This window comes from Stegodyphus dumicola, chromosome 5 (assembly GCF_044657685.1).
Source record: "Stegodyphus dumicola isolate Sdum_Otavi_A_Nest chromosome 5, ASM4465768v1".
In the NCBI taxonomy this organism is placed as follows: domain Eukaryota; kingdom Metazoa; phylum Arthropoda; class Arachnida; order Araneae; family Eresidae; genus Stegodyphus; species Stegodyphus dumicola.
In genome coordinates, this window is record NC_140772.1 from 226,222,401 (window position 1) to 226,243,105 (window position 20,705).

Genomic DNA, 20,705 nt, shown 5'->3' on the forward strand with positions numbered 1-20,705 from the left:
ATTTCAAAGTGAGCTATGGCTTCACTGTACGGACTTAAAAAAACGTTATTATCTCCAGGTCGGTGAAACAGTGCATCGGAAATTCTAAAGGTATGTTATTTTGCTGTTTTTCTAATATTTTGTAATATTGCTGTTCAATTGAATTTATGTGTTTAAATGTGAAGAGTATGATATTTAATAAATAAAGGTAACACTCCAAATTTTTAAAAAACAGCCTTTTGGCAAATATAAAATCTGAAAGGATTCGGAGTTTCTTTCTTCTTTTTAGCCCAAAGGCGGTGGCACAGAAGCTGTATTAACTTCATTTTTGGGCATTTTACGTTGAAATCTTGAATGTCCGTTTCACTTTTCAAATTGTTGCAACCATATATTAGAGCCCTGTGTTATATTTAAAGAAATTAAATAATGAAGAATCTGCATAAATGTATGTATTTTTCTCGCATTGTGATAAAACAACGGCACCTAGAGCCATGAAATATTGAATAATGTAATCCTCTACTGATTATGGGCATCTGGAAATCCTAATTTGGAATTTGTTTTATTATCGGTTTCATATTTTGTAACCCTTTAACGAATTTTTTATAAAAAAACAATGATTTCAAAGGGAGCAACGGCAACACTGTACGGATAAAACAAGAATTATCTCTTTATTTCCAGCGCACGAGACTGAGTATCAGAAATTCTAAAGTTATGCTCCTCCGATATTGCTGTCGAACTGATTTTTATGTTTTAAGTGCGAAGAACATATTTCATAAATAAAGATGGCACACAAAACGTGTAAAAAAATGCCTCTTTTAGCGTGTGTAAAAACTGAAAGAATTAAGATTTTATTATTATTATTATTATTATATTTCTATTCAGAAATTGAAAAGTAATCATTGTAAAATATAGTGGTGGTACTAAGGGTTTTCAGTTTTTGTTTAGGTGGTATACATTGGTCAAAAGGTTGAGAACCCCTGCTCTAAAGCATATGTCTAAAAAATTCATGAGTTTTTTACTTATTTTTATTTTAAGCATTCATAATATATTTTAATCATTACAGCCGTATTTATAACAATGGGAAACTTTGCAGTAGCAAATTTTTCAAAAGAATTTTATTTAGGAAATCCCAGACAGGTATATTATTCTTTTTAAAGTATGGAGATTAAGACTCAAACGTTTCTATTTTTATAAAACAGGAATATCAGTAGTTCTTCAAAACCTTAATGCTAACTGAGCAATTTCTCTTTTCAAATTTTAAAGAAAATTTAAGTTACAGTTTCCATGATTTTAAGTATATACTTTGGCTTCAACTACCACTCGCAGTCAGATGGTGGTTATATATAGAGTTGTGTATTAGATGGAATTTTCTACAATGAAATTACATTAATCTTCAACAATATTTCATTTTTTCTACAAATATCTCTCTGAGTGACCAGAAATGTAGAGTTATAATTGTACATGTTGTTTAGAAACCTGAAGCAACATTAATGGGAATTGCTACAGATCTATGTGTTTTCAGTTAAAATGCTAAATATTACCTTTGTTCTATAGAATCCATACAGCTTCTCATTTTATCCCAAATAAGTGCATTTCAAAGGAATGTTAAAATGTAGTAAGCAATATATTTGGATATGTGCACATGAATATTTCTCACATTTGTAAAAATTTCTATACATTGAGCTATATTTCACATAAGACACTTCAACACATTTTGCTATATACTGTTGACTACAGAAAGGTTAATCTCAAGAATTTCCATTATGCCTTCATCTTTATGCAAAAATGTTATGATTGCAGTTAGATTTTCTTTATTGTGAGTTCTATGTGGTAAGAGATTTCAAAACATAGCTTTTATAGAATCTCATAGTTTACTTATATTTATAAAAAAAAAAAATGAGTTGTTTTAGTTTTGTGATTAAGACACGTTTTGCATTCCATTGCTTTAGAAAAAGAAAAATCAGTTTTGGAACCTGAGAATACATATGTGTAATTTTATGATTTGTGGACAGTTAACCATCCTGACGTCAAAATGCTTTTTTAAAATGGAAAAAAAAAAAAAATCTATAAATATTTTGAAATTTCATTTACATTTGAGCAATATCTCAATATAGAAACATGCACACAAATATCATTCCTTTGTATGGAACCTGAAATTTTAGGAGAAGTATTTCAGATGTGATAAATGTTTGATAATCAGTTCCATATATTTCATGATTCTGAGGTTTTATGTGTGGCTAAGTTCTTCATGATCTGGTATAAGATAACATAGCAATAAGGGAACATAAAATAATAGTCTAAGGACCTTCTGTAAAAATATGTAAATATATCAATCCAAAGGTTTTTATATCATGTCATGGAAATACCTTTAATTGTTGTAAATCAGCCACCAGCTTGGAAATTTAGTTAACTTTGTTCCATGTCTTAATGGAACACACATGAGATTTTAATTATTAGTTAGTAATGACTGACACAGTGAGTCGTTAGTGGAACTATTTTTCTTGTCCTCTGCTATAATACCTAAACATTCGAATGATTAAACATGAAAGACGTAATTGATATTTTTCTTGATTATTTTCTGTTAATAAAAAGATTTTGTAGGTCTTTTGTTGTAACACCTTAGTGACACTTCTTATTGTTATTCTGATCTCAATAGATATATGTCTGGTACCTCTTACATTGAATTTGCATGTTATTAAGCACAATGTCTTTGGATTTTAAGCATGCAGAATTCTTGATGTGTGATACAGTTTGAAGGATTGAAGGAGCTATTGTGTGACATCAAAAAGTACAGAATGATATAGAGTCATTTCAAAACAGTATCAAAAGCAATCTGCCATTCATCAGACTCGAGTTTTCATTTTCCTTTGAAAATCTGACAGACAGCTCACAATGACTACTTACAAAGGTGTTGAAAAAAACTCAAAAATTCCCATCTACAAATTCATATTTTTTTCATAATTTATACTAGTTTTTACTTAATATCAATACGTCATAAAAACTGGCATACACCAAGCTCAAGCTTTTTTATATCTGAGTGTAAATGTAAAAAATATTTGTAATGTGTGCACTAGATATTCAAAGTTTCTAAAATATTTATGTTACTTTTACAGCACTCAACACCAAGCGCGAGCTCATCTCCTCCTACTCCCCACCACCTAAGTTTTGTGCATCTTCATATACACTGTTGTGCAAAACTTAAGCAACAGTAGGGGTTTTTGCCATAACTTCACAAGAAATCTGCTGAGAAAGATGAAATGCAGAAATGAAGGAGAGTATTATGTACGTAAAGGATGATGAAAGCGTCGGAGCTGAAAAAGGAATACAATGCATATTGTATGGAATCAAACAAAAATAAGCTTTATTGAATGTATTGTATCGTGACTCATGATTGTCTGTCCAAGAGGAAGAACAACAAGCAGATGTTCCTTAATGTGGGATATGCCCTCCCCTTACTGCAATGGTTTCTTCACACTGTCTCCACATACTCAGAACCAGCTGGTGCAACATTTCTTGTGGTAGGAGTGCTCATTCCTCAATGAGCATCTGTTTGAGTTGTTGGTTGTTCTCCGGAGGATGTAAGCGTGCTGCAATGCGTCTCTCCAAAGCATCCCACACATGTTTGATGGGATTTAAATCTGGGAAGTACGCTGGCCAATCTGTTCGAGTGATATCTTCACTTTCTAGTAGCTCCTCAACAGCAAGAGTTCGATGTGGCCGTGCATTGTCATCCATAAAACTTAAGTCTGTGCCAATGGCACCTCGGAAGAGACGCACATGGGGAAGGAGCACCTCCTCAAAATAGTGATCCCCGGTTACAGGCTTTCTGTCGAAAACGTGGAGCTCAGTTTGCCCGTTCAGCATAATGCCTCCCCAGACAATAACTCCAGGACCACCGTTACGGTATCTGTCGTTGATGTTACTGGGATAAAACCGGGTCCCGACCTCTCTCGAAATCAAAATGTGTTGAGAATTGCTTCTGGTACTGAACCGACTCTCATCCATAAAGAGGACACGACTCCATTGATCAGTTGTCCAGTTTTTGTGCTCTCTGCAACACTTTAAGCTTTGGTGTTGGTGGCCAACTTTCAACGGAAAGCAGCGTTCAAGATGGCAGTCAAATAGGCTCCCTTTGTGAAGGCGTCTGCCCACAGTAAACCACGATACTTGTCGCCCTGTTGGCTGTACAGAGTTGCTGAGCAATGGTGCTTGCTGACTGCTGTCAGCCTCTTTTCCCCTACAGGACAATATATCGGTCATCCCCTGCAGTTGTCGTCATCGGGCGGCCACCACCAACCTTTCTAACAGCTGTACCTGTGGTTTGGAATGCTTTCCAAGCACGCAAAATGACACTTTTGTTTATTCCGAACTCTGCAGCTACACTGGTGACAGTATGCCCCTCCTCCAGCTTTCCAACCATTCTTCCACGTGTGAAGTCGTCCAGGTGATTTCTTCTAGCCATATTTCACGAACTGGCTCACTGGCACTTGCAGCAAATATGTTGAATTGCGTCTCCGTCCTTCCTTTTATTCTACTGTTGATATGCACGCACCGGCATCACGCGTTTTGTGTATGGTCATGTCGCCTCTGACGTTTCATTCCTGATATTTGCATATGCATGACGTTTCCACTGACTTACGTGGTCATTATACTGATCTCCAGACCTCCTTTTCTGCAATTTCATGGCTATCTGCTTAAGTTTTGCACACCAGTTTATATTATAAGGAAAACTATTAAGTATCTGTCATTTCAGATTTTGAATGGTAATTTTAATTCATAATTTAATTAGAGTTCTCCTTAAATTTGATTTAGCTTAGTTATTAACTTTTTTATCAGGTTTATTTTAGGAGCTTTTAATATACACCAGTTCTTAGTTTTAACTTCCAAGTTGAAGTTAAGTCTCATTGTTGTTAATATCATTATGTTCTGTTAAATGCTTAAATGATCTAGACTGTAGTAGTGTCCTTCATGGTTATTGCAAGAAATCATTTCTTTTCATGGAAGGTAATTTTGGGATGTTAGATGTAGATAAGTTCTTCACAGTATAGCATAGTATAATATATGGTAGCAGTAAGAGAATATGAAATAATAGTCTTAAACATTTCCCTTAAAGATGTGTAAAAAAGTGTCGTCCAAAGGATTTATATCATGTCAAGAAAATATCTTCAACTGCTGTAAAGCTGCCAGCAGCTTGGAAAATGATTTAAGTTTGTTCCACATCCTAATGGAGTTTATGCCGCATCTGAGGCTTTAAATAGTGACTGACATATTGAGTCGTTCGTGCAACTGCCTTTCTCATCCTGTGCAGTTTTTTTATTTAGAGACGTGATTTGTATGCCATTCTTTTAGAAAAAGAAACTCAGTTTTAGGAATGACAATACAGATGTGTGATTTTATGATTTGGTAGACTGTTAGTTACCATTGTGAGATCAAAATGCTTTTTTAAGATTTGAGAGAAAATAAACTTGATAAAAATTTTGAAGTAGATTCCATTTATTTTTTAAATAAATTCTCAATATAGTAACATGCACAAAAATGGCACATAGGGTATCATTTTTGTATGGAATCTGAAATTTTAATTTCAGAAGCTATAAATGTATCGTAGTGAAATCTATTTAATACATAATTTTGGGGTCTTAAGTTCTTCGTAACGTAGGATAGTATAACAAATTATGACAGACATAAATCACCATAAAAGCACAGAAAGCTGTTTAATTCGAAAAATTCACATCCAACAACTCATTATTTTTTCGTAATATATTTTAGTTTACTTGATGTGAATAACCAGGCCCGCACCAAGCCTAATCGGTGCCGTCGTGCAAATGCCTAGTGAACGCCTTTACGCAGTGGCGATATTAGAGGGAAACTGCTTATGGTTAACACTTAAGAGTGATGTATTATTAGCATTACAGTAAAAAAAAATTTTTCTTTTTTAATTTTTTTAAATGTACAAACATTTTGTGCGTTCTTAAAACCCAGACTCAGACATATTTATTGAAGAATTACCGCATTTGACGGCATATAAGACACACTTTTTTTCCTAAATTTGGTCTTGAAAAAGTTACCTGTGTCTTATAAGGAAAGGACACAGGTTAACTTTCAATACTGAATGCTATTTTTAGCCTGGATAAAGGTCTAGACACACTTAACTTTCTCTACATCTGCCATAATTATTTTGCGCATGCGTGAAATATCTGTCGCCAAAAAGCGCCAAAGCTCGAAGCTGATGTCGAAGTTTGATTAGGTTCGACGGTCACATTACATTTATGGAGCCTTTCCTTCTTTACATAGACTTTTTTTTACTCAGCTGACACACGTGTCGATATCGGTGCTACTCTGTATAAATGTGTCGGTATCGGTGCTTAAAACTATTTGTTTTAAAAAAATACTCTGGAAAATATGACTACAGGAAACAAGAGATTAAGCTATACAATTCAGTATAAACTAGGAGTGTTAACGTACGCCAAAGTGCATGGAAATAGAACAGCAGCAAGACATTTCAGTCCACCACCAACGGAAAAAACAATATGTACTTGGTGATATCATGTTCAAAATAGCTTGCCGTTTGTTAATTTTCCTTAATAAAAATATGTTTGGTAATTGCATTCAACGATTGTTTATTTGGCTTTTACGAAACGTGAGAAATAAAAGAAACCACATTTTAAGTTATTCGGACTATTGAAACATTTTTTTCGTTGTGTGTGGCCTTCAAAATAAGGGTGCGTCTTATATGCCGTCAAATACGGTATACATTATAAAAAAATAAAATTGCAAGCGAAGAGAAATAATATATATGAAACTCATTGGATAGCAAATATACTGCTTAACACTATTTATTTTCTTAAAATTAAAAATAAATTAATTTACATACCTAATAAGTTTGCATCGAGTAAATATTTGTTCGCAGCATCGTTTACGACAAGGTCCGAAATGTGATTTACAAGAGGGCACAAAAAATTCTCTAGGGTTGATGCCCAAAATTTTTTTCTGCCTTCCTTTTATGTTGTTGACAAACGATATAGAGTTTCAACCAGTGATGCTACATATTTTCCAAAATTTTGCAAAAACTGCAGTTCATGCACAAGATCTAAGCTATGTATATCACTTTCATTTTTATTAGTTAATTCTTTTTGTTGTTTTTGACGTAAGTTTAGCTGATTTTGTACTATATGTAAATGAAAATGCATGATGCCTATGCGTATTTAAGCCAGACGAAAAAAACGTGATGCATATCCATATGTAAGCATTCGACAAACTGCTTAATCTTTATTTTGTGTCTACTGTTGCAATTGTAATAATTTATGTGACAATTATCGTTTTGGTGATTGCTTATTGTTTATTATACATAAAAAAGTGTATTTACTTATTATGTTAAACTTAGGTTAGCTTTTTAATTCAGAAAAGCGATTATTTGAGCATAATTACTTGAAAAAATTTTTACATGAACTATTTGTTTATTAAATTAAAAATTATTATCTTTCGAAGAAAAAAGAAAGGCATATTCCGAATAACACTGAATTTATAATATACCTATTTGAGATTTGAAGCAAAGTAAAAATATACAAGGTTCTCTGAAATTACAAAATGGCCATTTTCTCATTTTTAGCTGTATGAAAACCGAACAAAACTTATTTGTTATATCATTATGTCTTAAATACATACTTTAAATTTGATTTATTTATTTTAGTAAACAAAAGAGTTACCTCCTTGAATTATTTGTATTGATCTAATAGTTCATATTTTTTCCCAGCAATGGTTTAAGATATACTCAATTTTTCACAATGAAGGTAAAATATTTCAAACAATGGCTTTCCGAGTGTTTTTAACAAGAAGTGTTTCTCGCAGTGGTTCTTATAATAGTTATTTTCTATTTTTTTTTATTTTTCCCAGATGTTGGAAGAAAAATAGAAAAAACTGCCTGGGTATCAGAATTTACTGAAGCAAAGAAAACGAGAGGAAAACTTAATAAACCAGAACATTATAAATTTACTTAGTTCTTCCAAAAACCCAGAAAATGCCCAAGCTGATGCTGCCAGCACTAGTTGTCCATCAACGTCTCAGCTACTACTAAAATAATATATTAAAAAAAACGAAATAATAGTGAATTATACAATTTCTGCAATAGATACATATTGCTATAATGATACGCATATGTATGTAAGTTTTTTTAGATGTACTTTTTGTTAAATCTTGCCAAACAAGGAAAACGTTAAACAGGATTGTTTGCTAAACTGAGGAGAAAAATTCTGTGTAATGTTTATGTTGCAAAATTTGCATTTTTTCAGTCACGTAAAACTTATTAACACTGGATTTAATGACTTGAACCTCTTAAGTGAGCACTTAAAACGTCATGAAAACAGTAAAATGCTATTAGGAATCTATTTTGGTCCGATTTCTTAGAATGATTTTGAAAGAATAAAGTTATTGAATTGGAATTTCAAAATATATTAAAAAAAGAATCTAAGCATTGATTCGATGTTATTGAAAGAATTATCTATACCATTCAGTTTTTAGCCAGTCAAAACTTAGCTTTTCATGGTTTCAGTAACAAATAATTCGAAAGAAATAATAATTTTTTAAAGTGCATAGAAATTATTGCAAAATTTGCCCCTATCATGTCTGTACATCCTAAAACACAGGTGAAGAACTAACAACATTCTTATTAAAGAGTTTAGAGAAAAATTGTTTAGCTATTACTTATTTACACAGCCAAGGATATGACAGTGGTTCAGAAATGAGAGGTAAACATTTTTCGAGTAAATATGCTCAAATTGTTGTTTTTCTGAATTAAAAATTCAACCTAATCTTAGCATAATATGTAACTGTGCTTACCTTTTGTTATGTAAAATATTAATAACAACAAGTAATCAGCAAAAGAAAATCACAAAAAAGTTAAATGTTGCATAAATTACTACGATTGCAACAGTACACACAAACTAAGGATTAAGCAATTTACCAAGCATGTATACGGTACCGGCATCTACCCTTATATACGGATCTACATCACGTATTTTCACTTCCTAATTAAGACATAAGAGAACACCAAAGACAAACTTCTGCCCTGGTTATAATTTTTCACTCAAATAAGACAGTGCGCTAGGAGGAAGGAGCACTCAGACCTGGCAAGCTCGAGGCTGCCTTAACACAGTTAAACGCCTCAACCCCTAGAGGAGATCCAAAAGCCCGCTAACCTGTCGGTCAAGCAGACGAGCTAAGATTAAGCTGAGTCGACAGGAATACTCAGCAACTCACATTCTTCCCGTCCCTGTTCTGGAGGGAAGGTAAAAAAATCTACCATCAACAGGGTCCCCAACCCCGCAGAGCAGAAAGAACTTACTTAAACACTATCAGAAAGATCGGACCACCAATCCAGCCTGCTAACACTACGTTATGGTGCACAGACCAGGACTACATTATGGTTCCAGGAACCCCTCAGGGGGGGACCAAGGAAGGATTATTATTATTATAAGGGCACAGCCCCGATCCTGCAGGCCGGCCGTATGATAAAAAAAAAAAAAAAAATGGGACTGGCCAGAAACCAGAAAAAAAAAAAGGATATAAATATATGCAGTTTTGAGGCTCCAGGCACCCCCTGAAAACTTCAAGCAGTCTAAAGGCTCGCTGAACTCGCCGACTTCAGCGACGGAGGTGTTTCCCCCCTTGGACAACCATGAATATCTGACTATATAGGTTGACCACAAACAACGGAACAGACAAGACAGTACAGTATGATTTGTGCCAAGCCTGAATCAGCCATCGGCAACGAAGACTCTAGTCTTGTGTAGACCGATTTTATACCCCTGCAGCCGAGACTCCCTAGTTACAGATTATAACTAGTAGCATCTCAGGTTTTTAGATATCGACCGGCCCCCAAGTTTTGACCAAAAGGAGCCCATCCCCCGAGGGTAACTTGCGATACCTGACCATGTAATGCTCCCACAACCAAGGAGCAGACAAAGACAGTACCAGTATGGTCCCTAGCGAGCCTGAGTCTGCCACCAAATAAACGATGGTTCTAGTCACTGTGAAGACAGTTTCTTTACCCCATAATTCGAAGCTGTCTAGATACTGATCTATCCAGTATGCTGGTATTGCCAGTCCTAGTCGACCCCCAGGAGTGGTCATCAGAACACAGTTAGCCCAGTCGAATCTGGTTACCAGCGTGGCCACAAGCAGGTTAGTGTCAGATTAGGTCAGCGAGAGGCTAGAATTTTCCTGATTATACAGGCAGCAAAACGTTCTGCTTGTTTTTATAACTACCTGGCACCTTTTTGACACAGCGCCCTCGTGTACCACATGACCCTGCACCTATTGTCGGCCTCATAAAAAGCAGCATGCAGCAATTTCAAGGTTTTGATATGTGATTTTAAATGCAAGATATATTTGTAATAGTTGCCACTACCTATCCTAACAGTTGTTTCTAAATATATTTGTTATCTTTCTAGGGCAACAAAAAGAAGAAAAGGAAGATTTTCTCAATATCAACCACCTCCTCATCTCCTGCTCCATCTACTTGCATACCCCAAGTAAGTTTTGTATATCTTCATATATATATTTTTTGCAACAGTACTGGAAGTAAATGGTGGTTTTAATCTGGTAGCATGATAGTTCTATTTCAGGTACCTTATACGAGGGCAATCCCAAAAAAAAAAGTCTCCTATATTTTTAGATATACAAAGAACCGTTTATTTTCTATAATTGCTACATCACTTTAAAGATTGAAGAATGCTTTATTTTTCAACATAATCGCCATTTCAGTCGATGCATTTTTGTAGACGCTGTGGCAATTTTACAATGCCCATGTCATACCAGCTTCCCGCCATGCCCTTCAGGAAGCGTTGAATCAACAGTTCAATCTTCAGAAGAATCAACCCGTTGCCGTTTGTGGTCTTCTGTCAGCATACGTAACACCCATCTTGCACACACCTTCCGATATTGAAACTTTTCCGTTAAAATCCTGTGGATGGTGCTTCTGGAAACCTGAGGAACCAAAATGCAGAGAGCATCCAGAGTGATCCTCCGATCTTTACGCATGAGTTCCTCAACTTTCGCGATTGTCTCGTCGGCAATTGATGGCCTCCCGCTCCTTTCTTCGTCATGAATTTCGGTACGACCGGCTGTAAACTCTCTACACCACTTGCGAACGTTATTGACATCCATGCACGACTGTCCATACACTTCCGTCAATAGGCGGTGAATTTCAACCGGTTTAATGCCTGTTGCGTTCAAAAATCGAATAATTCGCACTTGGCAGTAACGTTTATCGGGAGCTCCATTTCGAATGGCTGCCAAGCCAAGACTGAGCATCCGAGCGAAGCGCCTGCGTGCTTATGTGGTAGCGAAGAAGGCACTACTCACAACAGTGTTGCCAACAACCGTATTAAAACTTTCTCTACGTCCCCAAAAAATTGGAGACCTTTTTTGGGGGATTGCCCTCGTATTTTATGATAATGATATTTTTTACAACACAATGTCTAAAACAAGTCTCTTTCAAATACCAAAAATCCTTTCACAAAATATGATTAAACACCGCAACAGTAACTGTTTGTGCAGATGATATTTGCAGTGGTGTGAAACTTTTGTTGAAACCTAATAGTTATAATTCTGTATATATGATATAACTGTTATAAAATAGTGTTTTTCTATTGCCATTTGAGAGTTGTGACATCTGTGCTTTTTGATCATGTTTTTCTTTCCTTTATATTTTTGTCCTCCTTTTGCACAAACTAAGGAGCCAAGCCAGTTGAGAAATAATAATTTATGTGTTAATAATAGTCAATAGTTAATAAAGTATCATTAAATAGTGAAAAAATTGCCATCTAATTTTTTTCCCCCGATGCCATGGAAAGGATTGGCTATCTGGATAACTGGACAGCTGTCCTGTGTTTGTCAAACTTCTTCTTCTTCAATGGCCAGACAGCCCAGGATGGGTCCTTGCCTTCCTCAGAATCGAATTCCAAGCTCTTCTATTCCTGGCCATGGACATCCACTTGATTATTTTTAAAATTCTTAAGTCTGTTTCCAAACAGTCAAGCCACCTAAGTTTAGGTCTCCCTCTTTTTCGGGTGCCAAATGGTCTGGCCGAGAAGATCTTTTTAGTTATTTGATTTTCATCCATTCTGCACAGGTGTCCTGACCATTTATTTCTCTGAATCCTTATATATTTTACTATATCTATTTCTTTAAAGGATTTATAGAGTTAGTTCTTCTTCCCCAGATATTGTTACATTTTTTGCCACCAAAAATACTTTTTAAATTTTTCTTTCAAAGACAGAAATGATATGACAAAAAGACAAAAATGACAGCGTCACATGCAAAGCAAGGAAAATGAATGTTTATGTTATAAAAAGTATGCGTCAAAATGTTTTTTGGGGGGCGGTCTGTATTGTCTTATCTTTATCTATTTTTAGGTACATTATGTAAAAATATTTGGTAATTATAAAATTATTATAATAAGTTAAAGAAATATCAAAACTGCTAAAAATTTTGGGAACCCCTTTATGCAGGTCCTGCGACCCCCTTGGGAGTCGCGACCCACAGTTTAAGAAACCCTGCTGTAAAGTATTCTTTTGGCGAGCATTAACAGAAATAAAAATAACAAAATGAAAAGGTGATTTCAGTCACTCTCTGTGTACATTTTTATTGCAGTTGTAAATAAAAAATTTGCAGTTAGATTATATTTAATTGTTTTTAATGTTCAAGAAGTGTTAATACTATTTTTGACACTTTTTTTTTAATTCCATATTAGTAGTCTTTATTGTGAATGATAGAATGTTGTATCTGCCTATCATTTGTGAAATATGCAGTTTCTTCTAGAATTTGATATTTTTATGTAAAATCCCTATCTAAATTTCTAGATTTTTGTGATTTATATGATTTCATATATAATTATATTCTCTCATGTACTCCATAATAATGACTAAGATGAATTTCTTTTAATGTTCTTAAGTTATTTTATTGTATTTTGTAATAGGCGGAAGAACCTTTTGTCCAAGAAGATGCTCGTAAGTTGTGTGTGTGTGTTTTTTTTTTTTTAATCATGTTCTGGATTGATTGTAAAAGTGTCATTTTTTATATCTTTAAAATCATTTATAACCACATACAGGTTTTCTTTGGGGTGTTGAGGCATCATGTGTAATACTGTAATTTAACTTATGCAGTTGTTTCAGACAGAAATTTATATATATATGTGTGTGCGTGTGTGTAAGAGAAAAATATAAAAGCAAACTTCTAATTTTAATTGGCTATAACCTCTTTTATTTTTCATTTAATTTGTAAATATGGTAACTTGCCTCTCTCTGTCTAAAAATAGCGCCATAGGTCTAAACTGCGTCATTCAAATTAATCACCTGATCTTACGTAACCCTTAAAGGCCCGTCTACACATAGCGATTTTTTTGGCCGACAATATCTGAGATAGCTCGCCTGTCCACATGGAACAATTTTCTTGTTAGTACAGAAATTCCCTCAGCCAATCACTGTGAAAGGAAGTGTTCCCGCCCTCTATAGCGTCACACTGTCTACGATTTCTAAACAAAGCTAACGGTGCTGTCAAATAGTCAAAATAATGGATGACTATTTTAAAATGCTACTATAGATACAGCTACAATTTTGAACTTAGCTACTGCTACAAAAGGAAAAAAAAGAAAATGCATTTGGACCAGAAATTGGGTAAGTAACTACTGTGCTTTAAATCAAAACCTTTATTCATGAACAAATAGACAATAATGTCATGAATATCAAACCAGTATGAGTAAAAAGGAGTAATGAGGAATAAAGATTACTACATTACAAAGCAACAGTGTAATTTCAGTGCAAAAACTTCAAATAAGAAATATCATAAATGTGCAAAGTCTTAAGTAGTATATTTATTGAACATTAAAAAACTAATATCAGCATAATTAAATAATTAATACAGTCTGAAAACTATGATCATATGACTCTATCAGTTAATCAGCTAATAAAATTTAGCAATATTGTATTAAATTGGGCTGTAATTTGTTTTCGCAAAACATAACATAAAACTGAGTTTGTGACTTGTGACTTTCTTTTGACCAGTAGATCTAAAATACGTGCCAACGGCCATTCGAAAAATAAAAAGTAAAGGCGTTACAATTCAATAAACACCACACCCATAGGCAAAAAAAAATAAATAAATAAATAAAAAGTGACTTTTAAGTCATGCAGTTCGAATTTAGTGATGGAGAAACTAAATTAAAAAGTTCTTCCAGGCGCAGAAAGTCCAAAATCAAGATGGGGGATCGAACCCACAATCTCAATGTACAGAGAAAACCTGCTCTGCTCTTTACCACTGGGCTATGATCACTCATGTAGGAGATGTCGGTAAAGGCTATCTACTTCATTACCTGATTAACTCGCATTTTTGGCAAAGTCGATGAGTCTCTGCACTGCTTTAAATCGGCCCGTAATTTCTCGACTGGAGATTTATCTTTCTGAATTTTTTCAATAAGTGCGACCACAGTTTCAAGTAGTTTCTGAATATTTTCATCGAGTACCATGATATGGCATCATTAATAGTTTTTGGAACTTAGAAAATATTTGAATATATAAAGTAATGGGGAAGACAAAGCTTACCAAGATAAGAGAATCCCTTAATTTTTTATTTTTAAAATTTACATTACTCGTGTCCCACAACACAACATTTTTTCTATAGAAATCTATAAGCTGAAAAATTTAAGTTTCGGTCCAACGAAATGCAGCCATGTTTATTATTCCAAATGAGGAGAAAAGCACGTGATCATTCAAAGCAATCTTATTGGCTAGAGACTCCGATTTTATCGTACGCTAGTGAGCAGTGAACACCAATTCTGAAATCGCGGCAGAGAACATGACCGATTTTTAGCGCATGCGCAGATCCTTAAAATTGTTGCTCTACGAGAAAATCGCTTTGTGTAGACAGGCCTTAATCCTTTGTGGTGCAGTATACTTTAAATTCGGTATTCCAACAAGAAAAGTTGTATACAGTCTATCTATCTAGGCCTAAAGGAGTATACAGGTAAAATTTTGTAAAAATTACACTTACCATTTCAATTCTGTGGGTGTTCCATGAGGTGAAGCATGGAAATGAGTAGAAGCTTATGTATAGTAATGAAAAAACACTGTATAATAGCTGTATATATGGTTTTCTGCATATACACAACTTTCTTGAATATATATGGATAAATGAGATAAATATATGTATATACACAAATCCTATATACAAAAATATTTACAAATTTTTTTATTTCATAGCTTCGCGAAGTTTTCAAAGCATGTCACATCTTTTTGATAGAAGCACAAACCAACTTCGTAGGTTTGAACACAAAACTTGTTTTGTGCGACTTCTGTTCCTTGCAACGATATGTTTAAAATTCCAAGTAAAAACTTTAGGCTGTGTAGAGGGGCTTGAGTGAGATGGATTGTCAACCTTCTCATCAAATAAATGAGTTTCATCTGACATATCATCATTGGATTACACAAGTGGTTCAGAAAAGTATATCTCAGTATCGCTGCTATGTTCATGCTCTGTTTCAAAATCAGAGGGTAATTCACTTTCCGAAGCACTTTTAGCGCTTCGGAAAGAGTTAGACCTCTCCGTCCCATTTATGGAAAATTAAAAATAAAAAATTTACTGCAATTAATATTAACAATAAAGAAAAATAAGCTATAAGATATATATACACCAAAAATATCTACACATTTATTGTTAATAAACGGGAATGAGACTAAAAAGTGACAGCAAAAAAATTTGCGTAGCTCCGCTAAATAAAGATGACTCAAACTACTGGTAAAATTTCCACCTGAAAACTACTCACAAAAATTTCAAGATACCCATATTAGGGCTTTAATAGCACAAACCACACCTCACCCCTCAAGACTGCTTTGTTTGAATTCATTCCCCTCCAAAACAACAGAAATAGAAAACATATACAACAGATTAAAACACAATAACACACCGAATAAATACTAATTCAGAAGTCAAACAACAAAAATCAGCGTTATATTTTCAAAATTTTCACAGGACTAGTTTCAATGGTTTTACCGAACCACCATCCTCAGCTGCAAAACCGCAAATTATCATTGTTCATTTGCGGTTTTTCAGCTGAGAACGGTGGTTCAGTAAAACCATCAAAACTAGTCCTGTGAAAATTTTGAAAATATAACGCTGATTTTTGTTGTTTGACTTCTGAATTAATATACAACAGATGTTTTTCCTCTAAGACAGATGTTCTGATGCGTAACAGCATGAGATTGCTAAAGGTGCAGTGTTCCCGCTAATGGAACACCCCGTTTTATTCAATGATTCTGCGCATGCTTTTTGTATGAAAAATGTAAAAAATATATAACAAATAATATGGAGTACAGCCATCAAAATTATACGGAAATTTTTTTTCAAACAAATCTTTTTGTACCACAAAAAAAATATAGAAATTTACTAGAAAAAAAGTGGGTTTTAATAACACATCATAAATGAAAATTCTGGGTCTTCTTGTGATATGCTGCCATCTACTATTTAAAAAGAGAAGTTTAAAGTATATTATAAAGGTATTTTTATCCTTTTATGGTTGAATTTAATGGTTTCAGAAACGATTCAAGTTGGGTGTTCCATGTAGTGGAACACTGAGCTACAAAAGGTTAATCTCTTGCCCAAAGTAATTTGTAAATTAAAACCTTTTTTGACCGCTTCCTTCTTCCGCTGATGTACTGTAACATTCTCTCTTTTTTTTTGCTTAAGCTTTCATCCTGTTAAGACGCTGCTGCAATCGTCTGTATTTGCTTCTGTCGCTATAATATCAAAATTGTTGTGGAAATAGGCACGATTGGAGTGCCAAGTGAATTGTGGCCACCAATGAGAATTTAAATAAATATGGAATTTTATCCAGCTAGGCTGCTTCTTCTTCAAAATGGATGGACGCTCTAAGCATCAAGTATCTATGCCATCAGTATTTTTACGCGTTTGCATCTCAGTGTTCCTGCATCAGTGCTTCAAGATTTGTGTTAATATTACCTATATATATGTAGAGCGAGAGAGGGGTGTACAGTAATACAAACACCTGTAAAAAAAATTTGCTAATATAATTGGTTATAGAAATTGCAAAATATTTTGTGTGCACAAGGAGCATATTATTGGCTCTTATTATAAGAATATACTCAAAAGACTGTAATTTTCAAAGTATGACAGTGGCGAAAACAAAGCTAACTGTCAATCATAGACAGCTGTTGAAACATATAGTGCTTTAAAGCACAAACTAAAAGTAAGATTTGAAGTAAACACTCAACTAGTTATTTACCACTAACCAATTGATTTATGCCTGTATGTCTTGCTGACTCTAAATGCTTTCAAGCCTCATGATGAATGCAGAATACTACAGAACTTGGTCCTGTAAGCAGTGGCAACAAGAATCTGCATTAATGATTTCAGATTATGGTTGCGATTATGTTTTGAGAATGCCCAGACAATTATATATGCCTGTATGTCTTGCTGACTATGAAGTGTGAAAGCGATGCCCTTTATATATGTGCAGTATCTTCACTGCAGTTTGGGCCACCTATTTTTCATTGGAAATTCAAAATATCCTGATCCATTATGCTCATGCTTTCCTCTATACTCATTCCACGGAGAACGAATGTCTTTCGCAATGGTAACACTGCTATCTCCACTTTTAGGTTTGTTTTGTTCAAGCAGGGTTTGAAGGGCATGATTATGAAATAGGATATTGTATACAGCCTCTTTCATCCTCTGGCATGAACATTAAATATTTGTGAGGATATTTCATGCTCAAATTTTGTGCTGAAAACTGGCCTCCAGTTATGCTTTCAAAATTAGATACTGCTTTAGAGGAGAAATGGCTTGATATTCCCTCAAATTATGTGCAAGCATATAGTGTCTCTACTTTGTATTGTATATAATGTCTCAAAGAGTGATACAACCCCTATTTATCAAGATTTTCTTATATTTCAGAGGTGTTTTTATTATTTTGCACCTGATCTGATTTTACACTCCATCAGCTGCGATATAAGAAACTACAATATAACATAACTGCTGCAATATAACATGTATGTTACGAGACTCTACCTGAATTTTGTTCATTGACCCGTTGACGAATATCTGTCAAAACAATTTGAACTCCAGCGTGGGAAAGTACTGTATGTCTTTCGAAAATAAACTTTTCTAAAATTTGATGATCAGAAGGTAAAAGTATGGGACACACGAAATAATCTGTATCATCTCTTCGAAGGATTTTTGTCTTCAGTTTCATTAAGCCTTCTTTATCAGTGAAAATGCAAAGAGTTTTCAACTTTGATTTTGTAGATTCGTTTTGGAAAGATTCTTTCTGAACAATTAAGGAAAGCCTTTTCTCAGCTGCTTCTATTTCCTGAACAGATAATTCTTCCTTCAGTTTGCAATCGGACTTTCTAAAATTATGAAAGAATCACAGAATCCAAGCTATCAGCCGAATGATTCTCGAATATTTAGAAAAACGATGCAAGTACCATTTTTCGTTAGGAGCAACTGAGGTAGCTAAGGCAGTTATTCCCTTGTTTCTTTCTTTATAAACGTCTTCCATATTTAATTTAATTTCAGAGAAGGGCCAATTTTCTTCAGGCTGTTTAAGCCACGGTGGACCCTTCCACCATCTGGATCTGAGCAGAACTCCAGCGGAACATCCTCTGGATGGGAGATCAGCCGGATTGTCGCTTCCTAGAATATGCTTCCATTGTTCCTTTGATGTTAAATTTCTTATCTCCTTCACTCGATTATGTACAAATGTTCCCCAGTTATCTTCATGCTTGATCCAGAACATAACGGTAGAGGAGTCAGTCCAACAGGTACTTGATATTCCCTTTAAATCCATCGCTTCTTTCACTGTTGCAGTGAGACGAGCTCTGATCAAACATGCTAACAATTCTAATCAAGGCATCGTTATCTTTATTCAAAGATATGTCCACTCTACTTTTAGCTTCAATCAAATGAACTTTTACCCCTTTCTCACATTCGCTTCGTAGAAATACGACTGTGCTACAGCCGGACTTACTCACATCACAAAAAGCATGAACACTCGATTTTTCCTCCGGGACATTGCTTTGGACATATCTTGGAATTTTGATCTCTGTTAACAGATGGAAATCTTCAAGCCATGGAAGCCTGGAGGAACTCCAGGCAAATATCTTCTGGGCAGGTTTCATAATCTTCAGGTTCCAGCTATTCTGTATTAACAGTTTCAAACGAATTGCGACCAGACACAGAATTCCTATAGGATCGAAGATGCTGTGAACTGTCGAAAGAATATTATCTTCTAGTAATGGGTTTTTTCTTGAAATCAATTTTTTCAAGATCACAAAACAGAACATCTTTAGTTTTCTCCCATAGTAATCCAAGAACAGGGACAAGTTTTTTTTTTTTTTTTGACATTCTTCACCTGTTAGACTGGAATTTTCCCAACCTCTTAAATCGAAACAACCCGTAGCCAGAATCTGTTTTGCTTCAAAAATGAATTTTTTAAGCTCATCTTGACTAGTTACCAAAGTTATGCAGTTATTCACATAGAATGCATTCCTCAGTATTTCTACGGTTTCAGGCAAATGGCTTTCATTTTGTTCCAAATGCTAATCTAGAACAGCAGCTAGTAAAAATGGGCTGCTGATAAGTCCAAACACTACTTGTCGGTGATAATACATTTTTTGTTTTCTTTCCTTATAATCTTCCCACCATATGAATCTAAGAAAATCTTGATCTTCTTTGGCCTTTTTTATATCCGAAACTACACTAATTTCTTTCTGACAAAATCTCATAAGTAATGGAGGAATTTTTTCGATAAGATTTGGTCCTGTTTCTAGACAGTCATTGAGTGAAAGTGAGTTCTTACTTCTACATGAAGCATAAATACAGGGCTTACCTTCGTAGTAGAATTTCCTTTAAAAATACCTCTATGAGGCAAATAATGACAAGGATTTCTCAATTCACTATCTGGTACTTCTTCGATGATAGTTTCCTGTAACCATTCCTCAAATACAGCTTCATAGTCATCGTATTTTCCTTCTTTAAGAAGTTTCTGAGTAGTAGTTATGCATCTTTTTTCAGCTATATCTTTGTTTTCACTTAACGTCTCGTACGTCTCTAACCAAGGTAGTTTGACGATGTAACGACCATTTTCATCTCTCTGAATGATTTTTCTAAAATGCTGAAGAATGGACCGTTCCGTTTCTTGTTTCAGTAGGATCCTTTATACCTATAGTATCTAGTTTCCACAAATCAGCCACAGAAGAATTTTTAATCAGTAAAGATGTCTCTAAGTGGGATGAAGTTTCATCAAACCTTTCTTCGGACATGTTTCCCATGATAACCCATCCTAAATAAGTTTCACATGCAATCAAATTGGATTTCAATGTACATATTCTTCTTGTAAATATATTACTGCAATAATCTGCACCTATTAACAGATTGGTATCAGGACAACCTTCTCCATTAGTCAGTGAGCCAAATTTTATTTTCTCTTAACTTTTCCTTATAAAGGTCTCTTCTCAACCGAGGAATGTTGCCACAAATGATCTGCTGATCCAGAACCTTTATGTTACAGGAGAAGTCCCCTTTCAAAGATATCAGGTTAACGTCATAAACATAATGCTCCCTTTTCTCAGTTGTTATTCCCCGAAATAGAGAGTGAATAAAGATTCTCTTTTCTGTAGGCTTCAAACCTAGTTTCTTAGCTGTTCCTTTAAGAATGT

The 20,705-nt window shown here is 34.6% G+C and overlaps 1 protein-coding gene across 4 annotated transcripts in view; it reads left to right on the plus strand.

Annotated features, from left to right (window-relative positions):
- Positions 1-20,705, plus strand: part of LOC118204288 (uncharacterized) — a 148,087-nt gene that overhangs the window by 91,281 nt on the left and 36,101 nt on the right. For all 4 annotated transcript variants that reach the window (XM_085817744.1, XM_085817745.1, XM_085817743.1 and 1 more), the window contains 2 exons: positions 10,425-10,505; positions 12,953-12,983. In XM_085817744.1, coding sequence (XP_085673870.1) covers positions 10,425-10,505; positions 12,953-12,983 — 112 coding nt within the window. The remainder of the gene's footprint in view (positions 1-10,424; positions 10,506-12,952; positions 12,984-20,705) is intronic.